General features: G+C 38.3%; 1 protein-coding gene across 2 annotated transcripts in view; it reads right to left on the reverse strand.

Annotated features, from left to right (window-relative positions):
• Positions 1-3,691: 3,691 nt before the first annotated feature.
• Nup160 (nuclear pore complex protein Nup160) overlaps positions 3,692-13,073 on the reverse strand; it is a 62,575-nt gene continuing 53,193 nt past the window's right edge. For both annotated transcript variants that reach the window (XM_069819282.1, XM_069819281.1), the window contains exons 16-21: positions 11,974-12,270; positions 9,761-9,941; positions 9,423-9,629; positions 7,117-7,517; positions 4,369-4,471; positions 3,692-3,802 (exon numbers count right to left, since the gene is read on the reverse strand). In XM_069819282.1, coding sequence (XP_069675383.1) covers positions 4,370-4,471; positions 7,117-7,517; positions 9,423-9,629; positions 9,761-9,941; positions 11,974-12,270 — 1,188 coding nt within the window. In that variant the 3' untranslated portion in view covers positions 3,692-3,802; position 4,369. The remainder of the gene's footprint in view (positions 3,803-4,368; positions 4,472-7,116; positions 7,518-9,422; positions 9,630-9,760; positions 9,942-11,973; positions 12,271-13,073) is intronic.

Raw genomic sequence — 13,073 nt, forward strand, 5'->3', positions numbered from 1 at the left:
ACCACCAAACTGTTGGTGACGTTCCACGGTCATTGAGGAATGATTTCGTTCCCCTGTTCGTATCCATACGCGAATAGAGTTGTTGTCAGGGTGTAGGCCCATTCTCACTTCGTCTGAGAATAAAGTTCTGGTCCATTGGCCTCGTGTCCAATTCTCATGTGCTCTAGCCCATCTTGCACGAGAACCTCTGTGATGTGGATGGAGTGCTGGAGTCTTGAGTGGTCTTCGAGCACACAACCCTATGTCATGAAGTCTATTGCGCATAGTTTGGCTACTTACAACAACACCAGTGGCTTCGCGCAGGTCATGGCGCAGAGTTGTAGCTGAGGCTATAGGGTTTCTACGTGCAGATAACCTTACATTCCGGTCCTGACCTGGTGTTGTTTTGCGTGGATGGCCCTCGCGAGGTCGATCTGCTATTGACTGGGTTTCCTGGAACTTTCTCCACAGTCTGGAGACAATACTCTGATTCACATGAAGGATGTTAGCAACATCAACTTGTCTCATGTTTTGTTCTATCAAAGTGATGATTTTGATGCGGTCTGCCATTGTAAGGGTGTTCCGAGCCATTGTACTGCACTATGAAGCGAAACTACACTGATTGAACTTTGCTCGAATTACAGGCTTTGTTTACTAGCCGTGATTTGGACGTTACCTAGTGATGCAGAATAAAACAAATGAAAGAGTTTGAATTGGTAAACATAATACGTGCCACATAAAACCAAAAGAAGCATAAATATCAGGTATTATTGGGTAAACTGGAAATATGCTTAACTTTTTTTGACCAGTGTATTTAACTATGCCTCCAGACGCGTCTGATATGATAATGACCTCAACAACATTTGGGTAGGTGTGGTGTACATTACGCTTAAGCAAGTCTGGTTTACGATGTTACTAAGTTTAAATCTTCCATTCCTGAAGGAGGGAAGTACTCACCTATTGAACTACATGCCAAGCATATTGTACGTGCAATTAACTGTTAGAGCAGTTATCAAGAGATGGTGCACTTAAATTAGTTTTGTCTTCTTTAAAGGCATCCGTGATTAGACATAATATGTATTGCTTCCCACCCCATGGAAAAGTATTCAGAAATATCTGGTATCAGACACATAATATGGGGACACGGTTAAATATATTCGAGACCGCAATATTACCTTATAGTTTTTTTTTATTGGTTTATTTTATGACGCTTTATCAACTGCTATAGTTATCTAGCATCTAATGATATGAAGGTGATACTGCCAGTGAAATGAGTCCAGGGTCTTAGTGCCAAAAGTTACAGGACATTTGCTCTTAATGCGATGAGAGAAAACCCCGGTAAAAACCTGAACCAGGCCCAACCAGGATTTGAACCTGGACTCACTCATTTCACAGTCAGAAATACTAACCATTACTTCACAGCAGTGAACTCTACTACCTTATAGTGCATAAAAATCCTATCCCTAATAATTATGTGTATGTCATTTCAATACTGTTGCAAGTATAAGAAATCATCTTGATTGCATCTCATTTAATGTGAAATATTGTGATCTCAATGCCTTGGACAGATTTATACGTTTTAAAGACTGAAATAAAATTCTGTGAATGTTTTTTATATACATGTAAATAAAATGCAAATTTTTTCATCAGCCTTGGTGATTTATTACTACCATTGCAACTTAGAAGTTCCCGAAACTCTATCTGCCATTGCCAACTGAGCAAGGATACAATGAATTTGAGGGTTGGGAAAGAAAGCCTGTTCTGTACAAAAACAACATGCCATACAAACTTTCCCCACCAGCTCTTCAGTGTCAGACTACAGTTCTCTGAGGAAGCGTTATTGTGAGCTGGCAGATTTTGTGTAAGAATGAAATGGATGCTGGATGATAAAACGTGTTTGCATTGAATTTTGAGTGAAAACTGTACACTTAGAGTTTTCCAGCTGTTCTGTATACTTTAACTTACTTCAAAAGAAACAGAATTTTCTCCAGAACTATAGTATGTAGACAAACAAAATTTTCAACAGTCATAAAACAGACCTTGTTGAGTTGATTGAAACCCACAATAAGTAACAAGGGTTATTCTCTTTCAGTTGTTAGGAGCAGTACATGGGCAACTGAAAGGCTGTCATTGTAATTTTTCTAACACATTCAATTATTTTTTGACGTGAATACATCTTGAAAATCAGACCGACACATGGGGTACCTGGATGGAAACGTTGATGTAATGTTTGCAGGGTGATCCATTCCGACACTAAAACTTCGTAAATAATAATACAATAATAAATGTGATATTGTTCGATAGGGTATATGACTATGATACGGATATGACCTTGAGTTGGCACCGCACATACACGAAGTGCTGGTGGAGACCCAAGGCAACTGGCAGTCATTTTTGGCATGGGTGGAAATTTTCAACAGTACATCTTGTGACTCCGATGTGCTAGCGTACTTATTTTGGTGCCAAATGAAAGATCTTGTGACCAAAATCAGACCAACACACGGGGTACCAGGATGGAAACAGCGATGTAATGTTCACAGGGTGATCTATTCCAACACTGTAACTTTGCGACTAATAATACAATTTAAATAAACGTAGTCTTGTTCGATCGGGAATATGATCTTATGCGCGGTGCAGGCCTCCAGCCATTTTGGACATGGACAAAAATCTGCGGGCAGTATACCTCATAACTCCGATTTCAGTGCTAACCTCCGGGTTAAATAAAATAAGTACAAAATATCGGGAATAATCTTGTCATAAAAAACATTAACAATTCATGCACTAATGAACTTAATGTTTACTACTAAATAAATACATTACTAATTCCACAAGTTGGGACATCTAGCCAACATCTATAGCTGACAACTAGGATCCAGAATACAAAGCAGAGGTTAACTTAAAAATAAAATACAATATGATTTGCGGAGAGAATACAGAACAATGATAATTTTAAAAATAAAATGATTTCGGAGAAACTTGAGATGAAAGGCAGTTTTATAGTTTTTCTTTGTACTGCTGTGTCTTCTTCTTCCTATGTAAGGTGTAGACTGCTATTTAAGCACTTAGGCACAAATGGACCATTGTACACCCTATAAATTGGAAATCAACCCAGGAGACAGTAAAGTCTGACCAACTTTGCAATGCTGCTAGGTTTTATTTTCCTCAGGAGAAAACATGTGTTTCCTGAGATATCAATGCCTGACACGGACAATCCAGCAAAATGTGAGCTGATGACTCAACATCCATCCCACCTTTCCTACAAGTTGAGTCATCAGTGAGGTCCAATATTCAGATGGCAGTGTCCGATCAAAAAGTTTGGTTACCCATTTTAAGGTTATCCTTTCCAAAGCCAGAATTGTTTACTAATTTTTCTCCTCTAATATTAATTATTAACAGAATTGTTTAGTTACATTAAGTTTTGGTTCTAACCTTGTCACAGTCCTCGATCTCCTATCACTTAACTACCCCCCTCATCTAACCCATTCTAACCTTGTTATATTTAATTTTATGTAATTTAGTTATCCCCTTACCTAGCCTACTCTCACCTTGTTGTAGTCTTCAGACTTCTGTCGCTTAGCCATCCCTTCATCTAACCCACTCTAACCTTGTCAGAGTCCTTGATGTCATTTACACAATGTAAAAATACTAAAAATATGTCCAGGAAATTCAGGTTTTCATTTTACTTTCTACATTATGAAAAGGAAATGCACTGTTATATTAAACATACTTACAAAATTTATTATTGCAACTCATACACATGGCAGTGACATATTACATACAATACTGGGTATATTGAATTGCTTCCAGCTTTCATCTTCAGCAGCTGTAAAAGAGGAAAAAATACATTAGAGCAAGTTCACATTTGCACTGGAGTAACTTAGTGGATCTATGTATTGCCTTAACATTCTGCTAATTATGGCCTATACGTTTGACCCCTTGCCAACATAGAAAATTTCAATTTACCTGTACAGTGATATCAAAGAACATTTGTATACAGAGCGTAAAAAATGCAATACTTTTTTAAAATTATATTTTGTATATGAATTGAACTTTCTTAACCAAATCTTTAGAGAATTTTGAAAAAAAAACTAATTGGAAAAATAGAGGAAGAAACGAGCTGATCAACTTGAATCCTGTTCCTTAATATTCATTATGATAACTACTAAATTTGAAGAAAAATATTACCATAAAAAAAAAACATACAACCTTAGGATCAAAATCCTATGGAGAAATTTAAGTAAAAGAAATATACTCACGAAATTTTGATGTACAAATATGTTGCTACATTTTTACACAATTTCACTTCCCCGATATTCTAAGAGAAATTACATAAATCCATTACAACAAAACAAAAATTAAGCTTGTAAACATGACAATTTTCATACTTACTTTACATGGAACGGGCAGATGTAAGGAGGAGAACTTTATCTTCTGATGTCCTCTTTGCTGTCTGCAGGTAATAGTCCATGAGATCTCTCAACTGAACGTGTAACTAAAAACAATTGACGAGACATTCGGTGCAATACTTTATGAATATGTGAGCAGTTATTTTTATATCAAGTCCAATTCCGACAAAATAGCATTCTAATTGTAAAATATGAAGCTGACTTTAAGCAAGAATAATTCTGTCACATATACCTTCACACAACAAACATACAGTTCTTAAGAATGGTCGTAGGTTGCATACAAGGAAGTGAACCACCAGTCACAAAAAAGTTTTTTTTCTAGTATGTTATTTAATGCTACTGAATCAACTACTAGGTTATTTTGCATTAAGACCATGGATCTGTGAAATTTTTAATTTCTACGCTTTTACATCAATTAATCTGAAACTTTTACCACATATTTCTCACAATGTGGATATGTAATACACAATTTTCACTTTGATATTCCAATTAGTTTACTTATAATTAACTTTTGTTTACTTTTTTAATAATGAATTATAGCAGAATTTCCAGCAAACAAGCACGCAGATTTGCCATCAATGCTTCCAGCATGCAATCCATCACAGAAACAAGGATCGTAGGAACCGGACTTAACACAGTAAGAAGAAATGTAGGGGAGAGTCAGGTAGTATTGGACATTGGGTAATATCGGACAGTGAGTTTCTTTCATCTACCACACGATAGTACCTGATTGACATGGTTACGTTTCTGTGATGTCGCATAGAGAAACGTAACCATGTCATTCAGGTACTACCATATGGTGGTAGATGAAAGAAACGCACTGTCTGATATTACACGATGTCTGATACTACCCGACTCTCCCCTATACAAAGCATTTTCAAAGACTAAGGAATAATGTATTTTGATAATTCGGCAGCCAAGTGGCCTGTCATAGTGTGCAAATGAACTTAGACCTAACTTTTCCCCGTCTAGAGAGTAACAGTGTAAATACAGTTTGCTCGTCAAGTTCGGTGTTTTCCTGCCAGTGGAATAAATTTGAATGGAGCCATGCTGTGCTAATGGCAAGATATAACTACTGAAGTTGTACTGGATGTGATGACTGATAAAACGATTTCAGTAATTAAATTCATATTTTTTCTTTGGCTGCAAAAGGGTATCTGTCGGATACAGAGGGGAGAGCCATTAATCCTTCCCATTGAAGGCTTTAAGGAACCAACCTGGACAAATACTCAATGTCCCATCCCTACCTTCCCGTGGTGCAGCTGTTAGTAAGCATAATTTTACAAGCTGAACTAAAGGGAGAGGCTACTCATCAATTAGCACTGGTCAACTTGATGAGTTAATGACTGAATTTGGTATAATTTTTCCTCTATTCAATATCTAATTCCCTCTTTACCCTTTCCTATCCAGTCCTCTGACTGAACTCTTACTTTCTTCGACCCCGATGGCATTAGAGCATTCGAGGCCTAGGGGTTCATTTCACTTTCCTTCCTCCTCTTTCTACCTTTCTGTTCCTAGTGCTGACCTGCTATGGCACTAAAATCGTCCTCCAGTGGCTTAAGGAGGGAAAGCTGGTGATCAACAAGATCTACAGCTAGGTCCAGTGGACCCGTCGACCAACAGCAGGTGTGGTCCTCCAGACATTCTGGGAGTTGTGTGTGAATGAAGTAGCCACCAAACCATTAAAATATGGTGTTCACTTAAATCAGCTACAACTTGCCATTTTCACAAATATTGGAGTGCAAGAGGTCAAATGACTTTATTGTCAAACGCCTGGCATTAGAAAACAACAACATATTTTTTCTTCACGATTTACATTTTTAAATACAGACTTTTTTTTTAGATTTATATATTTCAATAACGACCATTTACACGACTTACAGTACAGTAGAACCTCTATTATCCGTGATAATGAAGGGGGTGGGCGAAACGGTTAATCGAAAAAATAGGATAATCCGTACCATAAAAGATTTTCGTAAATTTAGTAAATAATAGCCTATTTACACTTTCGTAATTCCCTTCCCTTCGCGTTGTTGTGCTTAACATGCTAGACAGTGGATCAGAAGTTCACAAATTTAAGTCTGGTTATCAACGACAGGTTGTTAAGGGGCAAGGAAATTCCTTGTAGTGGCTGTCTGTGGAAAGATGAGTAGTGGAGGTCTCATGTTGTAGATTTACGTGCTTTATACACTCCAATCCCGTATTTTGATGCGATTTCAGCCACGGTTTCTCTTTCCACAAACCACTAAATTATTTACAACTTTTTTTCGATTCTTAGCACAATGAGATTTCGACACCCGTAGAAAACCATTCATATAGAAGTTATACAGTACGACAATTCGAACAGTAGACCATACTGTGTAATGGGAAAGGCTTGTAATAACAGACTATAGAAAAAAAAAATGTGTTGATTTGGGTACGAGATTTCTAGGATTAATATTGGTAATAAGTTGTTATCTATTGAGTTTTATTTATATTCCAGATTTATAGGTTCTATATGGATTATACCTTATATTTCCACTTACGGAATATCTAATACACCCAGTAATTAATTTATTTCTGCAGTAAAAAAACAAAAGCGAGAGAAAGACAGACGGTTAATCCACCAATCGGTTAATAGGATGATGGATAATCGGGGTTCTACTGTAGTTTTATTTACCGACTTTGATGTACATTACTCAACGTTTTATGGGGGTCCCTACACGTGACTAATCGAAGCCTATACACTCACCTGTTTGTACTCATCATCTTCATCACTGGCCTCCTGAAGTTCCAGCAGAAGGAGGTCTAAAGTTTGGAATGGTAGCCAAGTAGGAGGACCTGAGGCAACCAGGCAGGTCTCCAGCCCAAAGTGCTCCTTCCCGCGACCCAGAACAGCCCAGATGTACTCTATTGCGAGTTCACTTGCCTCCACAAGACGGCCAGCATTGAGTAAGAGACGCAAGAGCTCGGCAGGGTTTCTCTGCTTGTACGACACAACAAGCCAGTGTGGCAAGAAGGCACCCAGTCCTAGCAGGCGAGCTGCCACAGCTTTGTGCAACGTGCTCAGTCGTGGACTCTCGTACTTCATCAGCAGTGCCTCCAGCAGTCGCCATGCCAACGACACAGCTGTAGCTTCTCCAATACCCAGCTCTGGGAAATAAAGAAAACAGGAGTTATGGGGAGAGGTATATCTTTCGCTCACCTCAAAATCTGTGCTTCAGTGGTTGACCATGATAATATCTTTGAAAACTATTGGAGTGCAAGAGGTCAAATGACTTTAATGTCAACTCCTGGCATTAGAAAACAACAAACAACAACAACAACATATCTTTCACTAGTATAATTTTTATATTTCAACTTTTTTGTCTCCGATTCTATAGGCCCTTTAGAAATAAAAATTGGCATCCTTCATGTAAACTACCTGTACATAACTAAACAATTCATTCATTTATTTTATTCCATAGATCTTATATGAGCAATGAAGCTTTAAGATGTGGAACAAGTCAAAATTTTACAATATTATAATTACAATTTTTACATGACAATATCTTTGAAAAATATTGGAGTGCAAGATGTCAATTAACTTTATTGTCAAATGCCTGGCATTAGAAAACAACAACAACAACAACAATTTTACAAATTTTTAGATTTACAATTTAGTAATTTCCTACAATTTTTACAATTTTGTGCAATTTTTTACAATATTTTGGCGAGATGTAGTGAGATGAGGTGAGGTCCGAGGATTCGCCAAAAGATTACCCGGCATTTGCCTTTTGGTTGGGGAAAACCTCGGAAAAACCCAACCAGGTAATCAAATCAAAGGGGTTGATGCCGAGGACTCGCCATAGACCATCCGGCTTCAGTCCCACGGCTGGGGAAAATCTCCGAAGAAACCATTCAATGAGATCAAAGGGGGATCCAATCCAAGCCCGAACGCAGCTCCGGATCAGCAGCCCGGGAACTGTTCAATTTGTTTACAGGAACTGTTCAAAATGTCTACCTCCTGCCTGAATACAGGTCGTAGTTCGTCGCATTTATGTCTGGACCTGCTGCCAAATTCCTGGCATAGCACATATTGTCCGACAGTGTTGCTCAATTCGCAGATAGAAGGTTTCCACATCGTTCACAGGAGTCGAATACACAAGCGACTTCAACTGCCCCCACAAGTAGAAGTCCAGTGGGTTGAGATCTGGCGAACGTGGAGGCCAAGTAGTTGGTCCACCTCACCCTATCCATCGGCCAGGGAATGTTGCATTAAGATGTCCACGTACATCCAGACTGAAATGTGTGAGACTTGAGCAACACTGTCGGACAATATGTGCTATGTCAGGAATTAGGGAGCAGGTGTGCACTTCAATGTGACGACGAACTGCAGCCTATATTCAGGCAGAAGGTGGACATTTTTAACAGTTCCTGTAAACAAATGTACACAGACTGGAACATTAATCAACTAATATCTAGCTTCTGTAGTGCACAATGATCCTCCTTGTAACCCCTATAACACGGCGACCAGGCATTTCCGGACCCATGTTCATATAACCTTGTTTTCTTCTCTACATATGAGAAATCCATACCCTGAAGTTTGGCCCGCTATTTTCGTTACACTCTGTATATATATTTTTTTAATTAAGAAAATTTGTGGAGCAATTTGTTCAGCTGAACAGCACTTACCTGATAATTCTAGAAGTATGTAAGATATTTTAATGAAGCTTTGCATGCATGTATAGTTCTCTTATACTCTAAAATCTTTAATCTAGAATGTATAGTTTATTTTTAAAATTACTTATAGTGAGGGTCACGTAAGAACAGTTCCTAAACAGCAAATATTGCCGTCTTATCAGTGTTGCCAACTGTTACCAGATATCACACGATTCTACATACTGAATGACTTATTTACTTACTGTACTTTACCTTTATGTTGGAAGGTTATTCTAAATAATTCAATTATTAGTAACATATTTTCGTAGGCAAAGAGGTTAAGTTGCAAATGTTCAGAGTCGTCATGTCTGACTGCACATCTGATGGAAACCCAATGAAAATTTTCGCATTACTAACCTGCAAAATCATTCTCTACTAGCCAGTCCCAAGCCCCACCGCTGTCTCTGTCTGCGTCTTCTGCCATCAGCTTAACACAAGCAGCAGCAAGTCCTTCAAATACTCCCTGCGGAGGTAGAGAAAATAAATGGCAGAGCTTCAAGGCCACTTGGTACATCCCCACACTTGTCAGGATTGCCACCAGTTCAGCAGCTGTGAGGCGAGGACCTGTGGGACAGAATTTTCATTATGATTTCATCACATTCCAGTTTTCACACAGATCAATAAAACATGTAAAAACTGAATTCAATTTTTTTAGTTCGGCATTAAAACAATATTCTGTAGAAGAAACAATATACCTATGCTGGAGTAGAGGTCAGGGCTGTGCTTCATAAGCCGTAAACGAGCGTTCACTAGTTCATATTCTTTCTGTATGTCTGGCAGTTCCAACACTTGCACCTGTCGCTTCAACTTGTGTTGGAATACTTGTTCACCGTCTGAACGCCGCTTTGGACTCATTCCAAGAGGCACATCATCCACCTGCAAGATAAGACAATGCACTACTATCTGCAGGGTTGAATGTCTTCAAGTTTTTGGAGCCTTGTAGCTCTCTTGCATCAGCAAATTAGTAGAACTGGTTTTCATCAGATCCCAGGTTATAGAAGTTTGGGAATCTAAACACAATGCCAGTTTTACATTTGTGTTATGCAGTGACAATACCGTATTTTCTCGAATACCCCATTTTTTTAATATACAAGTAAAAAATACGAGCAATGAACATGTATTGTATTTTCGCGTTCTTACATTTTCACAGCAGGCTGCAAAAGGATATCTGTCGGATACAGGGGGGAGAGCCATTAATCCTTCCCATTGAAGGCTTTAAGGAACCAACCTGGACAAATACCCAATGTCCCATCCCTACCTTCCCGTGGTGCAGCTGTTAGTAAGCATAATTTTACAAGCTGAACTAAAGGGAGGGACTACTCATCAATTAGCACTGGTCAGCTTGATGAGTTAATGACTGAATTTGGTATAATTTTCCTCTATTCAATACCTAATTCCCTCTTTACCCTTTCCTACCCAGTCCTCTGACTGAACTCTTATTTTCTTCGACCTCAACAGCATTAGAGCATTCGAGGCCTAGGGGTTCATTTCACTTTCCTTCCTCCTCTTTCTACTTTTCTGTTCCTAGTGCTGACCTGCTATGACACTAAAATCGTCCTCCAGTGGCTTAAGGAGGGAAAGCTGGTGATCAACAAGATCTCCCAGCTAGGTCCAATGGACCCGTCGACCAACAGCAGGTGTGGTCCTCCAGACATTCTGGGGGTTGTGCGTGAATGAAGTAGCCACCAAAACATTAAAATATGGTGTTCACTTAAATCGGCCACAACTTGCCATTTTCTTGCCCACTGTGCAACTCAAATCAAGAAATGGATTCGGAACACCTCAAAATCTGTGCTTCAGTGGCTGACCATGATAATATCTTCGAAAAATATTGGAGTGCAAGAGGTCAAATGACTTTACTGTCAAACGCCTGGCATTAGAAAACAACAACAACATTTTCGCGTTCTTACATTTTCACAGCAAACCTAATTTCGAGCAAAATTTATTTAGAATGTATGATGTTTCATATCTCCTGGGGTTAAAATACTATCGTATAAGTGTAAAAAAATGTCGTCGTCTTCCTAACAAGTATTAGGCCAAGTGGCCTGTTACGGTCTCAAACTAGAATTTTCAGTCCATCTCTTCTTTGGACAGCCTAGAGATCTTTTGCCATACGGATGAGAATGAAACAATGCTTTTGGAATTCTGCATCGATTCATTCGTTCGAGATGACCCTTCCACTGAAGTTGATATTTGCTGATGAACTGCATAATGGGTTCTATTTGAAGTTCTTGTATTATGTCCTCATTTTTTTTTATGATCCCAGCGAGTATATCCAGCTGTTGCTCTCATAATCCTCATCTCACTTGCTGTTATTCTACTGACATCTTTATTTTTCACAGTCCACGCTTCACTACCATAGCTTAATACTGGCTGTGCTAAGGTTTTATACAAGCCTATTCTTGTGTGTCTTTGTACTAGTGAAGGTTTCATGATTTTATTAATGATCCCCATTGTTTTATTATATTTACATATTTTTTCAGCAATATCTACTTCATCATAAGGTGATAGTGTATAGCCAAGGTAAGTGAAGGTATTTACTCTTTCTATTATTTTATTATTCAAACAGATTTTACTTGGTACAGGGAATTTCCCACAAAATGACATGATTTTCGTTTTTTCAATATTAATTTCCATGTTATATTTTTCAATGACCATATTTAAATTGTGTACTGAATATTGTAAATCGTCTTCAGTTGATGCCATGAGAACTAAATCATCAGCGAAAAGTAAAGCATCAAGCTGCAAATTTCGATTAATTGGAATAAAAATGTATAACCAAAATAAATTAACATGGATGGTATAGGGATTTTGCCAAGACTTCAAAAGAAACATATAACTGTGAAAAATGTGTAAATGTGAAACATATAAAGAAGTTTTACTGTATAAGCAACACATCGACCCTCACCTCATTTTCTATTTCAACATGAGGCACTGGCTTCACAATCCAGGCATATTTTGGGTCTACCAGTCGCAAGGCATTCAGGCACGCAAGGTAGCACTTTGCTTGTCTCTGGAGCGAGTCTGGTCCACTGGAAGTCTCTTGGCCAAGTCGCATGCCTTGCTCATACATCACACTTGCTGCTTTACGCAAGTTCCCTTTCTTTACGTGGAATGAGTATAGGAAGTTATAGTAATTCGAAGACAAGAGATCCAGCGACCTTGCACGCGACTCCACTATCCTCTCCAAGTCCTCATACATTCCCTGCAACATTCACAAATCAGTCTACCAATATTCAGAGCTTAACATGGAAATAAGTAAAGAGCTGCTAAAATTTAATACATATACTGAATAGTAAAAAAATGAGTGTAACACTTTTAATTTGTTACACCAAGGCAAGTATTACAACTATATAGTTACAACTGTTGACATTTCTAGGACAAACACTGAAAGTTTTACATACTCTGAATACATTATGCTCAATGTGAACTCCATTCATGACCCAACAAATATCATAAACCTACAGTTTTATTTCCCTCACAGAGGAAGCTACGCTAAGAAATTTATCACAGTTTAATTTTTCTTTTACATTTACATATACATTATAAAAATATACGTTAATTACATTGAAAACTTTTACTTATGTTCATTGCCACCCTCACATAAGCCTGTCATTGGTCCATATCCCGAGCAAGATTAATCCAGTCTCTACCATCATATCCCGGCTTCATCAAATCTATTTTAATATTATCCTCCCATCTACGTCTCAGCCTCCCAACTAACACACTATATGCAATTCTGAATTCGCCCATACGTGCTACATGGCCTGCCCATCTCAAACATCTGGATTTAATGTTCGTAATTATGTCAGGAGAAGAATACAGTGCGTGCAGTTCTGCATTGTGCAACTTTCTTCGTTCTCCTGTAACTTCATCCCTCTTAGCTCCAAATATTTTCCTAAGCATCTTATTCTCGAACACCCTTAGCCTCTGTTCCTCTCTCAAAGTGAGAGTCCAAGTTTTACAACCATACAGAACAACCGGTAATATAACTGTTTTATAAATTCT

Source organism: Periplaneta americana, chromosome 2, assembly GCF_040183065.1.
Source record: "Periplaneta americana isolate PAMFEO1 chromosome 2, P.americana_PAMFEO1_priV1, whole genome shotgun sequence".
NCBI classification, from domain to species: domain Eukaryota; kingdom Metazoa; phylum Arthropoda; class Insecta; order Blattodea; family Blattidae; genus Periplaneta; species Periplaneta americana.